The following is a 22,182-nucleotide window of genomic DNA, read 5'->3' as shown; positions in this document are numbered from 1 at the left end:
CAGCACAGAGGCCGGTGCTGTGTGAAGGCCAGGTTCTGCCCACCAGTGTTTGCACATGTAGTGAGTGGTGTTTGAGGACAGAATGTGACCCTCTGGCAGAACCATCTGCTGTAGGGTGACCAGACAGCAAGTGTGAAAAATTGCGACAGGAGGTGGGGGATAATAGGAGCCTATATAAGAAAAAGACCCCAAAACCGGGACCGTCCCTGTAAAATCGGGACATCTGGTCACCCTAATCTGCTGTCATATTTATTGTGGAGCTGCCTTGAAAACAAGGTTTTTTCTGCCTCTTTCACAACTTATTCTGTATTTGTTTAACACTTTACAATTATATAGCTCCATTGAAGGTATTCAGAGCTCTTTGCAAACAATTACTTACGTTTCCTAATATGTTTACCATATTACAGATGAAGGAAAATGAGGCACAAAGAAGCCTAGTGCTTTCCCCAAAGGTGTAAAATGAGGAATTGCTGGAACTGATATTAGTCCTTTTTCCTCTGCTCCACTTGATGACTGACAGTAATACTCCCAGTTTTGAATAATGTTAATATGCTTATGCCTTGAGGATAAACTTTTAATTCATCTGCTCAAGATACTTGTTAATTCATTGTTGCTCAATGAGGATGACTGGTGTGAAGAGAGAAATGTCTAAGTAATATGATTTCTCCACCACTCCTTTGTCTGATACAGGCATCTCTTCCTCTACTATCAGTGTCTGCTGCATTAATCCCTCTCCAAGTTCATAGAAATTCAGTGGAGTTTCATGCGGAAGTTATGGCAGAATAAACTACTGCAACTTCCTGCTTGCAAATGTTTATTAAACAAATTAGTTTGCAGAAAGTTTGCCATAGTCTAAATATGATGAGGTGATGTCTGTTATTTATATAAGGCGCAGCATTAATACAGAACTTGAAAGAAAAATTCATCTTAAATTATAGTATTGAGTTTCTTTCTACGCTATACGTTCAAGGTGAAGAAGTCCTGATATGGGACACTATTTTATAATTATGCTGCAGGATGAAAAGACTCAGGAAGCTGTAATGGTAGCCAATCAATGTCCTTAATACAGATGTTGTGTATATCTTGAGGATAATATAGCAGTAAAATGGAGATAACAGTATGTTTACCAGGCAGAGTAAACTTGAATCTCTAATAAAGGACAGTTGGAGAACATTTTCCAGGGTGATAGTGAAGTATAAACAAAGTTTAATATATAAGCATTTCTAGTAAAAAGCAGTAGCCACCTGTCAGATGGCTTCAATGTCATATAAGTTAAATAGCGGGGGTTTTGTGTGAACAACGGTTACACAAAATTCAATCCCTGCTTCTTTTAGTATTATACCAAATCATTTTAAAATGTCAGTTGTATTTAATTTTTTTGTGATAACAATATGAAATTCATAAGGACATCAGTAGAGGTAATTCAGAGGTCATGGGCAAACTCCGTGTGGACCAGATAAAACCACATTTTAGTGATTTCAGCTTATTTTTTAAAAATAAGCATGTGTGTTGTCAAACTGTTGCCAGACTTTCAGATGTGCTGAATCACATGCATTTCACATGAAAGGCAGTAAAAAATTTTAGTGCTCAGCACTTTTGGCAATAAAGCCATTAGTGTCTTACCCAAACTTGTGTCTTACCCAAAAGTGTTGATGTTACTAAGTATGATGTAGTCAATAATGTACCAGTGCAACAATTGATATTGAGTGTTGTAACTTACAGATTTCGTATTAGTTTACTATTGCATGCCATAACTATTTGGGACAAATCTCTCTTTACTTAAGTCTGAAATAAGTAGTGAGATACCCAGTGCTTTGACTACATGTGGGAAGTATCTTGGAAATTATTCTTGAACCCCAAATGTTTTCTGTTCCATATTGTCCTGTCAGTTACTGCATTTACAACACTACTAAAATTTGACAATGAAATTCTTCACATCCTACCCAACATATACTAGCCAGAGAACAAAACTGTCTAGAGGTTACTATGAGAGATGAGGCTGGGAGGGATGCTACTGAAGTCCAAGGCAAACAGTTGCAGTACCCTGTTTGCTGCTGTGGGACAGCACTGAGGAGCAGAGTGAAGCTAACTGGATTGTTGTTAGTTTTACTGTGGCCCCACAAGGCTGGGCCTAGCAACCGTGAAAACCAAGGAATGTCTTGGTTTTACCCTGTGTGAGAAGGTTAGGAACAGCCCCCAAGGCACTGGAGTTGTTTGTCAGCTGCCTCAAAGAGTTTGTTCCACTGGTTTGTGTTTTGGAAGTTTGTCACAGCCATAAAGGCTAGAACCTTTTAGTCCTAAATTCTTCAAAAATTGAAAGCTGAGACTCTCTCAGTTGTTAGAATTGGTTTTCCACTTGTCAGTGACAGGGAATTTTTTTTAAACCCTGATAACTGCAATTTGTTCTTTTCTGATCTGCCTAATACGCTCAACTTCAGAGTGTCCAGATCACTGTGACTAGCCTACTCTCACTACAGTAAGCCAGTTATATTCCCTTTCCATTGTCCCCTTCACTGGTTTCCTGTCCATCTTGGAAATTGTCCTTTATGATTTTCAAAAGTATGTATGGGCCTATTTCACTCTCTCTCTAATACTCATATCCACCTTTTTCAGCTGCTTCTCAGATCTTGGTATAACTCTTGTCTGCCTTCCTATCTCCCACTGATGTTCCACAGTTGCTGGGAAGAAGAAAAGTCATTTTCATCCGTGTTGCTCTACCTTTCTGGAGTTCCTTCTGTACATTGAATCATTATGGCTCCTTTAAACTTTGACAATTACTTGTAAAATGTAAGGTTGCAATAATAATAAAAGGTACTATAGCTATCTATATATCTTCTTTCATGCTGTATGTTCAACATCATATAACTTTCTTTGTTCATTTTCTGTATTGTTGCATCTCACAATGCCAGTACTGCAAAACCGTAACTTCTATATTTTAGATGCTTTTCATATGGCTGATTTTCTTTACTTCTTGTTTTAGGAACAAATTCCCTTACAAGTGGAGGATGGGATACTTCTACCTGGGGATTAAACTCAAATATAGAGCCTCAAAGTCAGCCAATATCCTCACCAACAGCAATCACCAAACCAGTTAGGAGGACAGTGGTGGATGAATCTGAGAATTTCTTCAGTGCCTTTCTCTCTTCACCAGATATTCAGAGTATACAGCAGAATCCAGTGGTGTCTAAACCTCCAGCCAAATCACAACGACCCAAAGAAGAAGTGAAAAGCACTTTAGAGGAATCTCTATGCAGCAGTCATGCAGAAACGCTAGTAGAAACTGAGACAGAAGCAAAAGATTCCTCTGCATCTGTCCTAGTGGACTTGAAAAACCTGGATGTTCCCCAGGAAAAAACAGAAGAAAGTTCTGTACTTGAAACTGATGTTAAGCATGAAGAGAATACAAACAAAGGCACTGATGATAAGGTGGCCACTCCAGATCTCAAAGTACCTGAAGTTGTTGTTAATGTGAAATCTAATGCAGGAAATGATGGATCAGGAAGTGCTCCTGACAGCCCTGCACAATCTCTTACTGCAGAGACAAAGGACATGGGTTTGGAAAGTAAGGAACAAAAAAATGAGGACAGACAAAGCAACACACCTTCACCTCCTGTTAGCACTTTCTCCTCGGGGACATCCACAACTAGTGATATTGAAGTTTTGGACCATGAAAGTGTAATAAGTGAGAGCTCGGTAAGTTCAAGACAAGAGGCTACAGATTCAAAATCCAGTCTTCATCTGATGCAAACTTCCTTTCAGCTCTTATCAACATCTGCCTGTGCTGAGTATAATCGCTTAGATGACTTTCAGAAACTGTCTGAGAGTTGCAGCTCCTCTGATGCTTTTGAAAGAATTGACTCATTTAGTGTGCAGTCATTAGATAGCCGAAGTGTAAGTGAAATCAATTCAGATGATGAATTATCAGGCAGAGGTTGTGCTTCAGCATCTCTCACAATCAGCCCTTTAACACCAAAGACTGAGATGGTTGACCTCATGAAAAATAAATCTAAAGAAGAATTGAATGAGATACTTGTACACGCAGAACATGCAGAGGAAACTGAAATGGAGGAAAGTGGGAGAAGTGCGACCCCTGTTAACTCTGAGCAACCAGATGTTTTGGTTGCTGCTGTACAAACAGATGAAGGACAAATGGTCAAAGAGGAGGTTGTGATGCAGCAGCAAGGTGCTGAAAAGTTGCCTAAAGTGAATTGTGAAAAGGAAGAGCTTTGCAAGGTAACTAGAGAATATGTTATGTAAACACACAACATGCATTCTGTGGGCTGAATTCATCCCAGTTATAAGTGAGTGAAGCTGCATTGATCTTGACCCCTAGGCAGTGTCTTATACCTGGACCAAATAAGTCCATACTGCATCATTCTGTACTAATGGAAAGTTCTTTGATCCTGTAGTGTAAGGCTTCATCTGTTCAGAAGCCCAGTGAAATCATTAGAGCTCTGCATGGGTGCAAGCATCAGTCTGTGTGGACCTGACTGCAAGACTGGGGCCTTAATGGATATGTCTACACTGCAGCTGGGATCCAGCCTAAGTAGACATTCCTGCTAGTGGGGCTTGAGCTAGCATGCTAAAAACAATAGTCTGGACATTGTGGCTTGGGGTCTCAAACCCATCTGTCTCCCAGGCTTGGGAGCGTGAGCCACAGCGTCCATACTGCTATTTTCAGTGCATTGTCTTGAGGCCTACTAGCAAGAATCTGGCTCAGGCTAGGTATACACACTACAGACTTATATCAGTGTAACTACATCACTCAGGGATGTGAAAAATCCAGAGCCCTGAGCGACATAGTTATACTGACCTCTAACCCCTTGTGCTATATTGATGGGAGAGCGTCTCCTACTAACATAGCTACCACCTCTCGGGGAGGTGGACTAGTTATGCTGACGGGAAAAGCTCTGCTGTTGTCATAGTAGCAGCGTCACTAAAGTGCTACAGTGCAGCTGTACTGCCGTAGTGCTGTACGTGTAGACAAGCCCTCAATAAGTATTTTTGTCAAGTGTACATACTTCTAGCTGTTGTGAATTTGACTGATTATGAGATAAACAGTGAAAGGAGCCCCTTGATGTAAAATTATCAGTAATGGTTAACATTTCAACAGTAGTCAAACAATTTGCAGATATAGATATACAAGCTATGTAAAACTGATTACATGTAGAATGAGCTTGAAAATATTTTTAATACACTTTATTAGGCTTGTATACATTTGGCTTTGTAATATGTAGATTTAGTGTTGTTGTTTTCAGAAATGGGAAACAACTTTGATTAACCAGAAATCATGCTGAAAACATTTTTTCGGCATTATACAGTAGCTTAATTTACACAATACATCAGCATTATTTCAATTGTAAAGCCCTCTCCTCATAGGCACGGGAACTGCGGGGGTGCTGCAGCACCCCCAGATTTTACATGGAACTCTGTTCCCAGCCCCGCATGTGAGTTCGTGGCGCTCCACATCCACCCTCAGTTGTGGCCCTAGCCTCTGCTCCCTTATCCCTGTCCGTGTTCCTCTCTCCCAGAGCCACAGCCTTTTGCTCCTGGCCCCAGCTCTAGTGGGTGGGGGGAACAGGTAAAAAGTTTGGCAACAGTTTTTTGCTGACTTTCATCACCCCCACTATAAAAAAAAAAGTTCCAATACCATTGCCTCTCCTAGAGAAGTGTTACACCCGAAAGCTTCAAATGACCTAGTTTTTGTCACTAGCAGATACTTTAGAAAGACTAGGTAAACTAGGTGTTTAAAGCCAAGAAGAGAAACGGGTTAGTGAGTATTGACTAAAATAAGTATAAATTGGATAGCTAACTTAATTATACAAAAAGGAGAAATGTAGACAGGAAGCATGGTCCAGCAGATAGGGTACTGGACTGGAACTTCAGAGACCTGGGTTCTATTCCCAGTTCTGCCACTGACCTGCTGTGTGAACTTGTGCAAGGCACTTTCCTTTTTTGTGCCTCTTTCCCCTCCCAGCCTTTGTCTGTTTTAAATTGTCAGTTCGTCCTGGATAATCTGTTTCTGCAGTGCCTAGCACAGTTGGGCCCTAGTCTTGGTTTGGGCCTGTAAGCATAGCAGTGATATTACTATTAATAATAGCAATGGGAAAAGAGTGTGCCTGAGTTTATGAAACACCTTTAGTTAATACACTTTTGAAAGAAAATTAATAAGCGTGTTTCTTTTTGTCTGTGTAAAATTGTACAGAATTATGATGTAAATGTTGCAGAAAAGTAACAGCCCATGACTGTGTACATAATTATGTTTAATTAGATAGTTGTATAATTATTGACTATAGAAGACTTTTTTTGGTTTAGAAATCTGTTCTTGTTCATGAAATATAGTAGATTTTTCAGTTACATTTGCCCTGATTAGATTGTGGTACATGTTTGATGCACATACTTTACCTGTTATTGGAGATTTGACTTGACTTATATTTGTTACATGTAGTTTGTAGACTCCATTTGTATTTTGTCATGCCTCTTCTGTGGTAAAGTGCCACAGAACAGTGGAATGAGAAGTATAAAGGAGTTCTTAATCATGCACATCTATTTATTAAAAATCTAGAAAGTATAGAGCCTTGTTTTTCTTGTTTCTTAACTTCATGCTGATGAATGTCTTGAGTTTCTATTTAGTACTTATGGCCAGTAGTTGTAAAACAAAACTTCTGCTCCCTATTGTGAAAACTTAAAACAGCTGTTACAAATGAAGCATTTTGGAAGCAATTACTCTTGCACTTACATAACATCTTTATCTCTTAGAAACATGAAAAAGATTCAAAATTAAGTTTCAGATGCCACAATTGTAAGCTCTGTCATCTGCAAATATATCTGACAAAAGCAGATAAGAAAATAGTGGAGACTCGGCCCTATTTAGCACTCTTTACTCAGACAGAACTACCATTGAACTACTACTGAATTTAATGGGAACTTTGGATGAGTCAGGAATTCCCTTTGTTAAAAGTTTAGAAAACTAAATAGATTCAGAAGGTCCAGATTCTGTCTCTGGTATAATTAGATGTAAAAGCTTACCATGAGGCTTGCTATTCTTCATTGACTTTAAAATAAAAGTTTCTAAAAGTATCAAAAGAATTCCAACCTCAAAGCCCAGCTAAAGAAAAAAACATGCTATTTCCATCATTTAACTGTTTTTGATCATCATGTCTAAAATTTTATTCAGATGATTGATTTGTTGACTGAGAAGCTGGAGAAGAGGGAAACACAATTATTAAGTGTTAGTAAAGAGAAGGCAAGCCTGGAAGAAGCTTACGATAACCTGAAAGAGTAAGTATCAAAATAGCGACATTTCTGAATGTAAGGGTTCTGCCTATAAGTGCTAAATTGTGACTTATTGCAACAAAAATGGGGGCTACTTAGGTGTGTGATACAATAAAACAAATGTTTTTCATTAGTGTTCAAACAAATGTTCATTTGTGAAATCAGCCTGATATTAGTGTGAAGTAGTCATGAGTTGTTGTTTATTAAATAACTTAATAAACAGTTGTCTTTTACATAGTGTAACTCTTCTTGTTGTACTGATGCTGTACGTTTACCCATTCGTTAGCAGAGCTTGATTAGTGAATGTGTTTTAGATGACATTATAATGCCAACCTTATGTTACACTACTTAACTAAATCGGTGAAGATCTTCTAAAGACCCGTGTTTCTGATGAGCGTCAATGTTTTGTGTCTTGCTAGTTAGTTTATTATAAGAGCTTGTTGAATGCAGTTTGAAATGTCAACATAACCATTGGACTATTCTAAAATGTCTTAAATCTAGTGAAATGTTTAGAGTGAAAGAAGAGAGCAGTAGCATTTCATCTCTTAAAGAGGAGTTTACTCAGCGAATAGCAGATGCTGAAAAGAAGGTCCAGCTAGCATGCAAAGAGAGAGATGCAGCTAAAAAGGTAATCAGCTTCCTAGCTGAATTAGTATTTATAACACTAAATAGTCTCAGCTTCCCTGAGGAGCAAATCATAAAAATTGAGTTTAGGAAAACATGACATTTACAGGAGCCACTGTGAAGTAACTTCGATATCAATATAAAGGTTTTGGGTTTTTTGTGGGGACGGGCTCCACAAGACCTGATAGAGATGTTTTCATGATTTTATAAAAAAGAAAAGGATTTGGGGATTTAAACACTCACTGCTCAAACACTAAAGCATTTTGCTTAGCGTGGTCTGTTCATAGTCATTCTGCAAAAAGTAAATTAAACAGCATAATTAAAAAATATTCTTAAATTTCAGATTTAAAAAAATGTTTTATTGTAAAACACAGTTTTTTTTGTTGATGCCCCTCTAAAAGTGTGTTGGAGCCGTTGGGGCTGCACTTCTTTTTAGGAGGAAGTAGAATCCCATGTTATCTGATATTCACTTGCATGAATTAAATAGTTCTGGGGTTTTTTTTGCTACATTCCAAAGATTTAAAATAGGATGAGGTAAAGCCAAAAGAAAATTCTGGTTGAAAAGAGAAAATAGGGGTATTCATAGATTCCAAGCCCAGAAGGGACCACTGTGATCGTCTGGTCTAACCTCCTGCTTAATACTGGCTATAGAACTCCCTAAAAATAATAGGGGTGTCAGTTAACTTAAAAAATATACACTTAAGGCTAGTTATCACCTTCTGCATCTTTGAGTTCACACAGTTATTGCCTAATTCTTCCAGAATAATTTTTCATTCTTTTAACTGCTGGTTTATTCTAAAATACAAAGTGTAAAGCAATCGTTTTCAATCTGAGGTCTGCAGACCCTTGGGAGTCCGCAAACTATGAGATTTCCAAAAGAGTCTGCACATCCATTCACAATTTTTTAGGGGTTTGCAAACGAAAAAATGTTGAAAACCACTGATTTAAAGTCTTTTTAGGAATCTGAGAAACTGTGCTATATTTGGGGCCATATCTGTTTTTCCAGTGGATAAAAGCTCCATGTAACTTAACATATGTATTTTTAAAAGGGCTAACATTATTTATAAATAGTACTAAGAATATTTCCTCCTCCTTAGGAAGTAAAGAATGCTAAAGAAGAATTGGCAACTAGACTAAATTGTAATGAAACGGCTGAACTATTGAAGGAGAAGGATGAACAAATCAAAGGACTAATGGAAGAAGGTAAAATTGGTAAACGTGTTATAGTAAAGATATTTTAGAAGTGTCTTTTAATGCATTTTGTCTTATTTTAGATCTTGCATGAAAATGTCATGTTATTTCAAATATCTTCTACATGTGGAAAATGTTTAAGCAATGAGTCTCAATCCTGTCCATACTTTTTAAACATCAAAATGTGGGTATAGTGGAAGAATTTGATGGAAGAACTTGAGAATTTCCATCCCTTGTCTCCACTTTCTGATTTGACAGGGAACTCTGAGTGTAGAAGCCTTGTATAGGTAGATACCGTAAATATTTTGCTCTGTCACAAACAAAATTAGATCAGCAGCATAGGGCACATTAATCTACATTAGGAAAATAAGGTTTTTCACAGCAGGTGTCAAATTCTCTATCCTCCAGATCTCCTGAAACAACGTTCATGAAAAATGTCTAGTACTTTTTGCTTGAATGCGTGTTGGTCTCTGTCAGGTTCACTGTCAGTCTTTCACAGCCCTTGATGGGGTCCAAAGAAGCCATTTTTAGTGACTTAGGGCAAGAGACACAAAAGGTAGGCTGAGAGCTGAATGGAGCTGCTTGTAAAGAGCCATTTGCAATGATGGTGAAGTGCCTTCTCCTGAAAAGTTCCTGGCCTTCTGCCAGGAACCACCTCTAGCTGCTGCTGGCAGCATGGATGTAAAGTATCAGAGGGGTAGCCGTGTTAGTCTGGTTCTGTAGAAGCAGCAAAGAATCCTGTGGCACCTTATAGACTAACAGACGTTTTGCAGCATGAGCTTTCGTGGGTGAATACCCACTTCTTCGGATGCATGGATGTAGTTACTCACCTGTCCCCACCTGCCAGTGTGGATTGATTTAGATTAGTGGTTTAAATCACAAAGTTTAATCATGATTTAAATCAGTAAGCAGGAAACCTTGATTTAAATAATTGATTTAAATATTATCTTACATTTGTACTTTTTAGTTTTTCTTAAAGTTTAATTCTCGTTAGTTGGTGCAACTATTAAAACTCGTTGAATCGCAACCAGATGCAGCCTTTTCACTAAATCTGGTGAAGCCAGGAGGATCCACTATGTTTATACACATTTATTTAAGCAGTTATATAGCTTAACATATGTTTATTTAGATTCTTACTTTTTACTTTTTTATTGTTAGAAAATGGTGAATGATGCATTTCTTCTTTACTAGGTGATTTTTTTACTTGAGATTTATGTCAAGCTGCATTTGGATTGAAATTAGAATTCAATTAAATGAATATAAACAACATTTAAAACTATTTTTATTGATTAAATGAAATTACCTTACTGTGCTGGGTGCATAAGAAGGAAAACAAATTTTATCAAAATATGTTTTGAATTTAAAACTGATTTATTGAACAAATAAGTATTAACTGTTGATAGTGAAGTGATAGGAAACAATTATTCAACATGAGCCAGATTGTCAGAGGTATTTAGGTGCCCAAAGATGCATATAGGTGCTTAGTGGGATTCTCAAAATTACCTAAGCAGGTTCGGTGCCCAAATCCCGGATCGGCGGGTAGTGATTGAGCTATCAGAGGTTGATTTATCGCATCTAGCGTAGACGCGATAAAATAGATTCCTTGATCGTGCTCCCCGTCGACTCCGGAACTCCAGCTCATGAGAGGCAGAAGTGGAGTTGACTGGAGAGCGGCAGCGGTCGACTCGCCGCTGTCCTCACGGCCAGGTAAGTCGACCCCCCCCCCGCTAGTGTAGACCTGGGCTAAGTGGCTACACTAAAATGTTGCTGCTGCCGATATAACTCGCCCACTACACCAACTTAACTCCACTTCCACAAGAGGGGTAGAGTCAATGTAGATGTAGTTAGGTCAACACATTGTCAGTGTAGACACTGCATTGCTTACATTGACTATTGCTGCCTTTCAGAAGCTGTCCCACCCTGACAGTTAAATTGCTGCAAGTGCTCCTGGTGAGGATGCGCACCGCTGACAGAGGGAGTGTAGTATGGACATGCAAAAGTGATTTAATTACTGTGGTGGCTGTATGTCGTCGTCGCTTAGATCAGCATAATTTTGTACTGTAGACATACCTTACGAGGGAAGTTTTCAGGCATTGTGACATCACTACGCCTGTTCCATTGGGATTGGAGGAATGACAACTATACATTTAAGATGGCCAGAATCCACTGACAATAGAAAATGTTATAAGGCTGCCATGTCAGTATCAGTGTAAAAATACTATAGGTTGAAGTGATTGGGAGAGAAGAAAATAAGCAGCTTTAGCACTGATTCACTGTTAGTTTAATATTGGAATAATAGATGATTTATGTCGATTCCAATGTCTTTTTATAGTAAATAATGTAGTCCATGTGGCAGTTGCATTAATTATCCTTAATATAGCACAGTGTAAGCATGTAGATATTATGGCAATAGGTGCTATACAGTGCCCTAATGTTTGAAATTAAGCACTGTAGAGGAGTCAATGTAAAATCATATTTCTTGGTGATACCGTTACTCCTTAGAGAAAACAAATCTTGCACTATATTGGATGATGGAAGGGCATGCTAATTAATACTTCACTTCATACACGTTTTTCTTTTAAAGGAGAAAAGCTTTCAAAACAGCAGCTACAGAATTCCAACATCATTAAGAAGTTAAGAATGAAGGAGAAGGAAAATGAAAATACTAATACAAAACAGAGCAAAAAGATTAAGGAGTTAGAAGAGGAGTTGCAGCATTTAAAACAGGTTAGATATATTTTCAGTCATATTCTGTAAATCACTTTATTCTGATATTGATTCCTTTAACTTTGACTATACAAGATGGTCTTTTTTGAGAGGTTTCATAATAGCTTTTGTTCCCTTGTACTTCATTGTGGTTTGGAGATTGTGGTCCCTCTTCTGATTCTCAGTAGTTTGGGGCATGTGGTTTCTGGATGCTTTCACTTAATACATTAACTGTTCTTCATCATTTGTTTCTAATTCTATAGTTCCTCATTGTTTACACTCTCTTTCTCAGTTTTCCTTTGGGGGGTAACTTTATGTAGCTGTAATTAGGGTTTTTTTATACAGTTAATTATGGATGTCTTTCTAGAAAACTTAAAATAACTATATTTTTTATTAGTGTTTCACTATTGCATTAGCTGAGATGTTGAAATACCTCAGTGGTTGCAGATGTTATCCTGAATGAACAATGCCCATCTGAAATACCTGCTTACAAGGGTCAGACTTAGTTTATTTTATTGTGATTTTCTGTGAAAGTTCAGGACACAAATGTCACTTCATGCTTTCAGAGGCTTAATAGCCTCTTGGCTGCCATAACAGTAGCTAGTTTAACTTTGGTGATCAGATGTGGAATTCCCAGTTTAGCTTTCCAGACCTAGGTTTATGGCACTTCTCTGAAGGGCTCTTTTTAGTATGTCATGTGCGTTACAGACATTATTGATTCTCATACCTTGGAGTGGAGATATATTAGAGCAGCCAGAGAAGTTTTGATGATATTATTATAGTTCTTTGTCGATGTTGCTGTCAAGTGTTCCTGCAGTGGCTCAATAGCATGATTACCAACCTCAGGGCTGACTGTCAGGAAACGGGGCACAGACTCCAAAGTGGCTGAGAGCTGTATACTTAGATTTCATCAACCAAGTATAAAATGTAAACTCCTCAGGCAGTGTAATCATGGAGTCACAGACATTCCCCTGGGGTACTCTGATCTATCTTGTCATTTAGTCAAGCTTGCCTTAGTGATCGATGGTCCCAAAGTCAGCACCTGTGCCACTAACCATCAAAGGTTTTACCAACAAAAGTGCTAGTGTAGACAAAGCTAGTATTTCACATGTGTTAATGCTTCTGTCCTTTCTGGTAATTTACTGTTACAGAGCAAACACGTAAGTATTAACTTATAACATGATACAGGTATTATAAGTGAGATTAATGCAGGCAGCAACTTACAAGAATTTCATAAAGTCTAAATACAAAACACATTTTTATAACTAATACTTATATTAACAATACTAACACACAGGTGAGCCAGACTGGTTCCAACTATGTATTTATCAGTGTTCAGCTGAGACCTGGGAACCTTGGCACGTGGTGGCACCTGGTCTGCCAGTGTCACAGTTGCCACCTAATCAACGGTGGTAGTCCTGGGCGGTGGGTTGGGGAGGCTGGGGGAGGCTGAGCCTCCCCAAACAGTCAGGCATGGCCCCGCCCACACTCTGCCCCTAGGGTCCCGCTTTGGTGGTGCCACTTGGCTCCAGGGGTGGAGCAGCGGCACCACCGTGTGGTCTTCCTCCCGGCGCTCCAGGACTGGGGTGGACTGCGGGCACTAGCCAGCCTGGGGTGGGGGCTGACGGCGGTGGTTGGGGGGCTCTGGGTTCTGAGGTGCATGGAAGGGGTGGAGCCTCTGGCGGAAGGGACGGGGCTGGAGCATAGCCTCCCCCAGCTGGAGGTTCACAAGCCGCTCATGGTGGTAGTTTCCTTATCTCAGTAGGCTTCCCAGCATCCTACATCTCTCCCTTTTTTCTTCAACTTTAGTGAAAGCGCCATTCCAGGAATCTTGCATTCTAGGCTTTCACTCACCAAAGGTAATTTAAAGCCTATTCAGTAGTCTTAGTAAGTCTTATTCGGGCTCTTGATATTTCACTCTCTCTAAAACTTATGTTAGTGCTCAGCAGGGCTTTCTGTTGGCCCTGAACTTGATTGCCACTAGTTGCCCTATGTCTGTATTGACTCACAGGTATGCTGTAACCATTCAAGTGCAAAATGTTGTAGTCTTAATTGGAGCTGGCGTTTCAGGTTTTAATGGAATTTAACTCAGGAAGACTTTTATAAAATCCTCCATCTTAAATTTGGAAGGGGTTTTTCAGTTATTTTGGTAGACTTATAATTTTTTTTTCACTCTAATAGGTGCTTGATGGCAAGGAGGAAGTTGAAAAGCAGCATCGAGAGAACATTAAACAACTGAACAGTGTGGTAGAGCGACAAGAGAAGGATCTCAGCAGATTTCAGGTTGACATGGAAGAGCTTGAAGAACGGAATCGAAGTGTTCAAGCAGCACTTGATAGCGCATACAAGTAAGCAGATACTTTCATGCAAAAATCAAGAAATTTACATTTAGAAACTCCTGTATATAGTGCCTGAGAAATATTTATAATATATAGTAAAAAATTACTTGGTAAGTCATCTTGACATGGTATAAACTGTGAGGATCACTGTAGTTTTTCTATTTAATTTGAATTTTATGATCTAAAATTCCAGTGCCTTTAATTCTTGGTTTGTAGGGAACTTGCTGATCTTCACAAAGCTAATGCTACAAAGGATAGTGAAGCACAAGAAGCAGCATTAAGTCGTGAAATGAAAGCTAAGGAAGAACTTGGATTAGCTCTGGAGAAGGCCCAAGACGAAGCCCGCCAGCAGCAAGAAGCTTTAGCAATTCAGGTGAGCTTTAAGCATGGGGATTAAAGCTTTCTCTTCTAATTTGAGAGTGTACTTTGGGCTAGTGGATGATGTGCTCTATTGAAGGGAACCAGGCTTTGTGCAAGCTGGATATCAAAATTCTCCTCCATTCTTCCTTAAAAAATAAATAAATAAATAAATTTAAAAAAAAACCTTGGCCAAAAACAGCTTGGAAAAAATACCTAACAAATCTAGCACGACTGTTTTGTAACCTAGTAAATAGAAAATAGCGTGAAGACCAGATAATAAATTTAATTAACAATACATAGGAGGAGAAAAGTCATATTGCACTAAACCGCTTGTCCAAAGTTGTAATTTTAAATGTGCTTATCTTGTCTAAATTCATGATTATAATTTTGGTGGTAACAGGGCCGGTGCAACCATTTAGGCGACCTAGGCGGTCGCCTACGGCGCTAGTATTTGGGGGGGTGGCATTTTCTTTGGCAGTGACCGCGGCGGCCAGATCTTCGGCCACCCTGGTGCTGACGGCATTTAGGCGGAGGGAGCTGGGACAGGGGAGCACGGGGAGGGCCACCTGCAGCAAGTAAGGGAAGGGGGGGTGGCATGCAGGGGAACTCCCTGCCCCAGCTCACTCCTACCCTGCCTCCTCCCCGAGCGCGCCGGGGCTGCTTCACTTCTCCCGCCTCCCAGGCTTGTGACGCCTAAGCTGATTGGCGCTGCAAGCCTGGGAGACGGGAGAAGTGAAGCAGCGACGGCGTGCCCAGGGTGGAGGCGGAGCAGGGGTGAGCTGGGGTAGGGAGGGGGTGCCTCAGGGTGGGGGGTGGGGAGCTGCCACAGGGGAGGCGGCTCAGGGCGGGGGCTTGGGGACGGGGGAGGGCGCAAGGTGGAAGTTTCGCCTAGGGCGCGAAATATCCTTGCACCGGCCCTGGGTGGTAAGCCATAGTTCATGCTTGTGCCATTCTCTTATTGTGATGCTAACTCAGGAGTAGGCAACCTATGGCACGCGAGCTGATTTTCAGTGGCACTCACGCTGCCCAGATCCTGGCAGCTGGTCCGGGGGCTCTGCATTTTAACTGAATTTTAAATGAAGCTTCTTAAACATTTTAAAAACCTTATTTACTTTACATACAACAATAGTTTAGTTATATTTTATAGACATATAGAAAGAGACCTTCTAAAGCTGTTAAAATGTATCACTGGCACGCGAAACCTTAAATCAGAGTGAATAAATGAAGACTCGGCACAGCACTTCTGAAAGGTTGCCGACCCCTGTGCTAAGTGTAACTTCCTTGAACTGGACACTGTATAACTAGTCAGTGGATGGGTATGCTAGTGAAACTGTTATGCACATGGTGTGTGTGGGTATGCAGAGCTGACCTGTAAAACTCTTAAACTGGAGCCCCCTGTACAACATTCACTGATGCAAATACACGTGGCTGTAGTAGTGACAAGTGGAAACTAAAATTCTTCATTAGGAATTAATGAAATACAGTAGTTGTCTGCTTCCTGCTGATACAGGTGGCAGACTTGAGACTGGCACTTCAACGAGCCGAGCAGCAAGCAGCAAGAAAGGAGGACTATTTGCGTCAAGAAATCAGTGAACTACAACAGGTACAGTAACAATTGTTTCTTTGATATTTCTAGCACGCTACATCTTCATTTGGTTCAAAATGTGTGTGTGGGGGGGAATAGCTCAGTGGTTTGAGCATTGGCCTGCTAAACCCAGGGTTGTGAGCCCCCTTATTGAGGGGGCCATTTAGGGATCTGGGGCAAAAATCTGTCTGGGGATTGGCTCTGCTTTGAGCAGGGGGTTGGACTAGATGACCTCCTGAGGTCCCTTCCAACCCTGATATTCTATGATTCTATGAAAATAAAAAATGCAAGGATTATACTGAGATAGACACGGTGGGTGAGACAATATCTTTTATTGGACCAACTTTGGTTGGCAGTGGCAGTGCTAACTCATTGGGGGCCCTAAAAAGGAATGTCCCCCCCAACCCACCCCACAGTGCATACTTAAAAAGCAAATAGAGGGCCCCCTTGAGCTGTTCGGGGCCCTAAGCAAGTGCTTAATCTTCTTATGCCTGTTTGTTGGTGAGAGAGACAAGCTTTCGAGCCACACAGAGCTCTTCTTCAGGTCTGGGAAAGGAACTCACAGTGTCACAGCAAAATGCAAGGTGGAACAAATTGTTTAGCATAGTAGTTAGCATATATTGTAAGGGACCATTCAAGGTAGAGAGGCCCCTTTCCACCTCTGTTGTCATAGGACAAAAAGAGAGGATTAGTGGGTTATAGATTGTTGTAACAAGCCATAAATCCAGTGTTTCTTCTGAACCCCCACTTCTGGCCTTCAAACAATCCCCCAGCCTCTCCAAGCTCCTCATCAGAAGCAAGTGCCCCACATACCAGGACATAACTCAAAATGGTATCAGACCAACAGATGGAAAACCTACAGACATAGCTCCACTGCTGCAGTGATCAACATCCCCCATAACGCACCTTTCAAGAGCCATGGATCCTACCCATGCCTATCACATATGGTATACCTCATTCAGTGCAGTAAATGCCCCAATAACTGTGTGGGTGAAATCAGACAATCACTGCGCTCTCAAAGGAAAATGATACAAGACAAAAACGCCCTATCACCTGTGGGATGTACACTTTTCACAAATAGGTCAGATATAGAGTGATCGATCAGTCCTCATCCTCGAAGGAAGCCTGCAGAACGCTTTCAAAAGACGAGCCTGGGAGCTTAATTCATTACTCTGTGAGACACTAAATGTGAACCAAGTCACTGGATATATGGTTTATTAAAACAATCTGTAACCCACTAGCCCCCCCTTTTTTGTCCTATGACTGCAGAGGTGTTAACGAGCCACTCTACCTTGAATGGTCCCTTACCATATGTGCTAACTACATATGCTAAACAAACCATTCCAGCTTACGTTTTGTTGTGACCCTGGGAGTGTCTCCCCCCACCCACCTAAAGAAGGGCTCTGTGTGGCTCGAAAACTTGTCACTCACCAACAGAAATTAGACCAATAAAAGATATCGATCTCCCCTCAACTTGTGTCTTTAACATGCCTGGACCGATACGACTACAACTATACTACATACATAGGATTATGCTGAGTCATTTGTTTAGGGGAGGGACTTCTAAAAGCAGAATACAAAATGCTCAAATGACTTCAAAGTTCATAGGCCACAAGATAGTTGTTTGGGTTGATACCTTTTCAGCCACGTCTAATGCAGAAGAACATTAGGAACAAATGTTAGGAAAAACCTTTAGTGGCTTGATTTTCAACCAATATATTTCTTTGAAAACCATTATGCCAGCTTTTTAAGCATGACAGATCTTTTTAGTATGAAGCAAAATTTAGCCATGAAGAGTGTGATTATGCTGTAAAACGTCCAGCAAATGGACACTTAAATCCCTTCCTACCTTCCTTGGAAGAGTGGATTACTTCTTCATCCTTCCCTTTTAGGAATAGCCCAGAGATTAGTCTAAATGAGGCATCTTCCTGGAGCCTGTGGAGAGAGTATTGCCAAATGAATATGTTAGCATCAGGAGGGAAATGTGGGCTTGATAGCAGATCCTGTTCAGGTGTGAAGTGGTTAGTAGAGGCAAAACTTGAACTTTTGGGCCCCAGAATGGAGACCTCCTCTTTTTTCTCAAGTAATGACATTTTTAAAATTGAAGCCATAATATGCTGTCAGCTCAGAATTAGGGCCTGCTAGATGAGACTTGTCTTCTGCTTAATACTGGAAACTCCAGTTATATACTAACACAACACTACCATCAGAAAAAGGGTTCTTGGCAATTAAATCATCTTCTACTGTTTGAATTTAAACACCAGACCTGTTTTCTAATGACTTGTCTAAAGATGTCACTCCAGCTCTTGATGATGTATTATTCTCCTCTGACTTCACTTAAAAAAAAAAAAAAAGAAAGAAAAGGAAAAAAAGGTGCAGTTTAAATAGTAGTTATTGTAGAACATATAAGGATTGTAGTTACATTCTTAGCGGAATTTTGTGGTAACATTTGAACTGGTCATGCCGTGTTAAGGTTTAATGGCATTTTAACTAATTCATAATTCAGAGACTCCAAGAAGCAGAGAATCGGAACCAAGAACTGAGTCAAAGTGTTACATCTGCCACCAGGCCACTTCTTCGGCAGATCGAAAATCTACAAGCAACACTGGGAGCACAAACCTCCTCATGGGAAAAGTTAGAGAAGAACCTTTCTGACAGACTTGGTAAGTCTAGCTTGTAGACTTCAATGTACAGTATGAATGTGGGGGAGACACTAGATGGCAGTAATGTAATGAGAAGGGCATAGACTTGTGTCTAAAGCTTAAGACTGTGAGTTGGGAGATCTGGGTTCAAATGTGTATCTGTAATATAGGATGATACTTAGGTGTGTTGCAAGGGTGCTGTGTGGCATGATTTACTGAATTTGTAAAAGACTTGAGATTGTATGGTGGTAGTGATTTATATAAGTGAAAAGCACTCTATGTATATATAGCATTTTAAAAAGGGAGTGGGCCTGGGAGAGGGGCCCCGGGAATGGAAATGGGCCAACATCTTGAATTGTCAGATGTGGTTTTTGGATTTACTGTGACACTATCCCAAGCTGTAAAACAAATATATTTCACCTGGGTTGAGGGTTGTAATGAAAAAACATTGCCCCTTGGATGAACAAAATGACAATGGAATAAAATGTCCAAAGCCACAGGTAGAGTATGTAAATGTTTCCTGGAGCTTACTGTTTCAGTCTTTTTAATGATTTACTCTTTAAGACTAGAATCTCAAATCCTCCTTGCCCAACAATCCTCTCTACCTCCAATTGCATGTTCTTGTTTGAGGGCAGGCATACTGCCACCAACCAGTTCTCAAACAGTACTGTATCTACTAGTCCTGCTATTACGTGCTTCTGATGGCTAATGCCAAGATGTAATTGCTTACCACATTTTGAATGCTGTTGAAAAGACTACATATCTCTTGAAGCCTGGAAATAGTACAAGAATAAACCTTTACAATGTTAGATTCAATTCAGATATTTTTCAAAACTTTTGGCAAATATGACAAACATTTCAGTTAAACACCTAAATAATTTCCTTAAGTTATGGAGGACTGTCTATTTTGGTGTAAAAGTCAGCTAATAGTTGTTTTGTTTTTTTATAATGGATTGTGTATTTACTCTTTCTTGGGAATTAGGTGAATCTCAAGCCCTCCTGGCAGCAGCAGCTGAGAGAGAACGTGCTGCTACAGAAGAACTTCTTTCCAATAAAATCCAAGTGTCTTCCACTGAATCACAGAATAGCCTCTTGAGGCAGGAAAACAGTCGCCTTCAGGCTCAGCTAGAAGCAGAGAGAGCCAGACTCAAGAAACTGGAAAATGAAAACAATAGGTGAATTGGGTCAAGTTCTTGGCTCATTCATGTTTCTTTAGTCAGATTCATGTGGAAATGAAAGGAACAATCAGGTTTTTGTGTTTGAATAGGAAGACTTGCTCTTTTGTATTAATTTGATAACTACCATATAAAATACTGATGGTGTTGCTGGACAGGTTTTATGAAGAAAGACAAAGACAGAGACCCGTTTGTTTATCTGATCCCTACTACTTTCAGGTCACTTCAGCTCTTCGGGGCTGTCGTCGTACCCTTAGGGTTCCTAATGGCACTTCTGATGCATTGAGCCTTAAATCTCTCACCTCACCCATGACCAGTCACTCTCACCTACTTGATTTGCTTTTGACAAGAATATTAGATAATGTTCATGGGCGGCAGGTACCATAAGCTTGGGGAGGCTATGCCTTCCCAAACAGCCAGATGTGGCTTTGCCTCCAGCCCCCACACCCTCCTGCTTTCTGCGCTCTGCATGCGGAGCTCCAGTCCCCTAGCCAGTACCGGCCATGGCTGGGGCTGCGGCCACACGTGCCGCCCACCCTCCCGGTGCTCTGGGCCTGGGGCCTGCTGCAGTGGGGGGAGGGATGCAGAAGGGGCGGGGCTGAGGGCTAGCCTCCCCCAGCCAGCAGTTCATGCGCCACCTATGATAATGTTCTCTTTGGCCCTACTCTTGCAAGCTGCTTTGTGCAGTTGCAATCCGTGCGCCTGCATGCTGGCATAAGGGTCCATCTGCACAGAGCAGCTTGCAGGATTGGGACATTAGAAAGCATCCAACATCTCCCAAAAGAAATTAAATCAAATAATTATCAAGTGCTAAGAAGTTGAACTGTGGCAACGACTATTTTCTTAAACAAATTCCCGCTTTTAATAATAGAAAAACAAGAAAACATGTCCCTTGAAAACTAATGCTTTTTGGTGGCTCCCTGCCACCACCTTCTGAACCTCTGCCCTGATGCATTTCCACCAACATCCAATCCAGGCCTCCCACCTCTGCCTCAGCACAGAAACTATTGTAGAAGCAAACCTGAAGTCAGTAGTAGAAACATTAACTATGAATTATCCTTGTGAAATTCTTCCTCTTAACTATGTCTCTGACAAACTCTGTGTTTGTTTCCTTTTTAATCCCCTGGGCTGTTCCTGGGGGGAGGTGTGCTTTCCTGCATTGTGATTCCTGTTCATATCAGGAAATTCCCTTTTCAGCATCCTGGTGGTACATTGGGAGGATCAAAATACTTTGTTGATCTTTCAGTAGACTTCATCCTCTCTAGGCAACTGCAGTTTCTTCTCAGACAATCTACCAGTCCTAAGAAATTCTGACACCTGGGATAGTTTTGTCTTCTGGGTTTCATTGTTAATTTGAAGAGTCATATGCCCACTTCTGTAGTATGCTTACACTGTTTTTCTATGAGAAATAGTTAAAGCAACTTTCAATAACTTATCTTTAAGGTTAATGTGTTACTGGTTCATGCAATGATAGACCAAGTATCCAGAATATTAAAGCTGCATGCACACAACTAACGACACTTAAGAGGATATTTCATGGAAACATAAGTAGTAGTTCAACAGGGGTTCTTAAGATTTGCAAACATTCAAGTAGCCACATACTGCGTACAAGTCAGTGTGTGGGAAATAGTTGTAGTTCTCCATTTGGTAATACAGATCAATTCTGTTCTTGATGCAGTTAGATATTAAGCTTAAATATATATATTTGTATAGAAAGCAAATATAGTGCATTATGCTTTTGTCAGTTTCAGTAAATTCTTTTTCTTTGTGTGAACCTAAAATAGAAACATGAAGAGACAATTGTCTATAATAAAATTACATTACCTTTCTCTCTTTTCAATATAGGTATGAGATTGAATTAGAAAACCTGAAAGAGGAGTATGTGAAAACTCTTGATGAAGCAAAGAAAGAAAAGGTATTGGTTAATTCGATATTGCATTGCTTCATCATAAAATTTTGAGTTTGCAAGGGATTAAAAATCCACATTTCCTCCTTCTAGATGCTGTTAGCTACTCAGTTAGAAATGGAGAAAATGAAAGTTGAACAAGAAAAAAAGAAAGCAATTTTTGTACAAGAAACAGCAAAGGAAAAGGTATTGAAATTTGCTTTAATGTTTATTCATGTATTTTAAAAATCTTATTGGGACACAGGATGACCGAGCAAGTCTCGAACACTAAAATGTCTCATAAACAACAAACAAGAATTACAAGGATCTAGCATGGTAATACCATGAAACTAAGTATCTGGGACTTCTCCACATCTTTCTTTTCCTGTGAATTCAATGC

The 22,182-nt window shown here is 40.1% G+C and overlaps 1 protein-coding gene across 4 annotated transcripts in view; it reads left to right on the top strand.

Moving 5' to 3' along the window:
• The window catches only part of TMF1 (TATA element modulatory factor 1), a 32,351-nt gene that overhangs the window by 1,185 nt on the left and 8,984 nt on the right, over positions 1-22,182 (top strand). For all 4 annotated transcript variants that reach the window (XM_045024096.1, XM_045024095.1, XM_045024093.1 and 1 more), the window contains exons 2-13: positions 2,981-4,233; positions 7,178-7,281; positions 7,777-7,903; positions 8,997-9,102; positions 11,675-11,817; positions 13,978-14,144; positions 14,352-14,508; positions 16,006-16,098; positions 18,587-18,743; positions 19,705-19,897; positions 21,743-21,812; positions 21,897-21,989. In XM_045024096.1, coding sequence (XP_044880031.1) covers positions 2,981-4,233; positions 7,178-7,281; positions 7,777-7,903; positions 8,997-9,102; positions 11,675-11,817; positions 13,978-14,144; positions 14,352-14,508; positions 16,006-16,098; positions 18,587-18,743; positions 19,705-19,897; positions 21,743-21,812; positions 21,897-21,989 — 2,663 coding nt within the window. The remainder of the gene's footprint in view (positions 1-2,980; positions 4,234-7,177; positions 7,282-7,776; positions 7,904-8,996; positions 9,103-11,674; positions 11,818-13,977; positions 14,145-14,351; positions 14,509-16,005; positions 16,099-18,586; positions 18,744-19,704; positions 19,898-21,742; positions 21,813-21,896; positions 21,990-22,182) is intronic.

This window comes from Mauremys mutica, chromosome 7 (genome assembly GCF_020497125.1).
Source record: "Mauremys mutica isolate MM-2020 ecotype Southern chromosome 7, ASM2049712v1, whole genome shotgun sequence".
NCBI classification, from domain to species: Eukaryota; Metazoa; Chordata; order Testudines; family Geoemydidae; genus Mauremys; species Mauremys mutica.
This window is presented reverse-complemented; position numbering and strand designations above follow the sequence as displayed.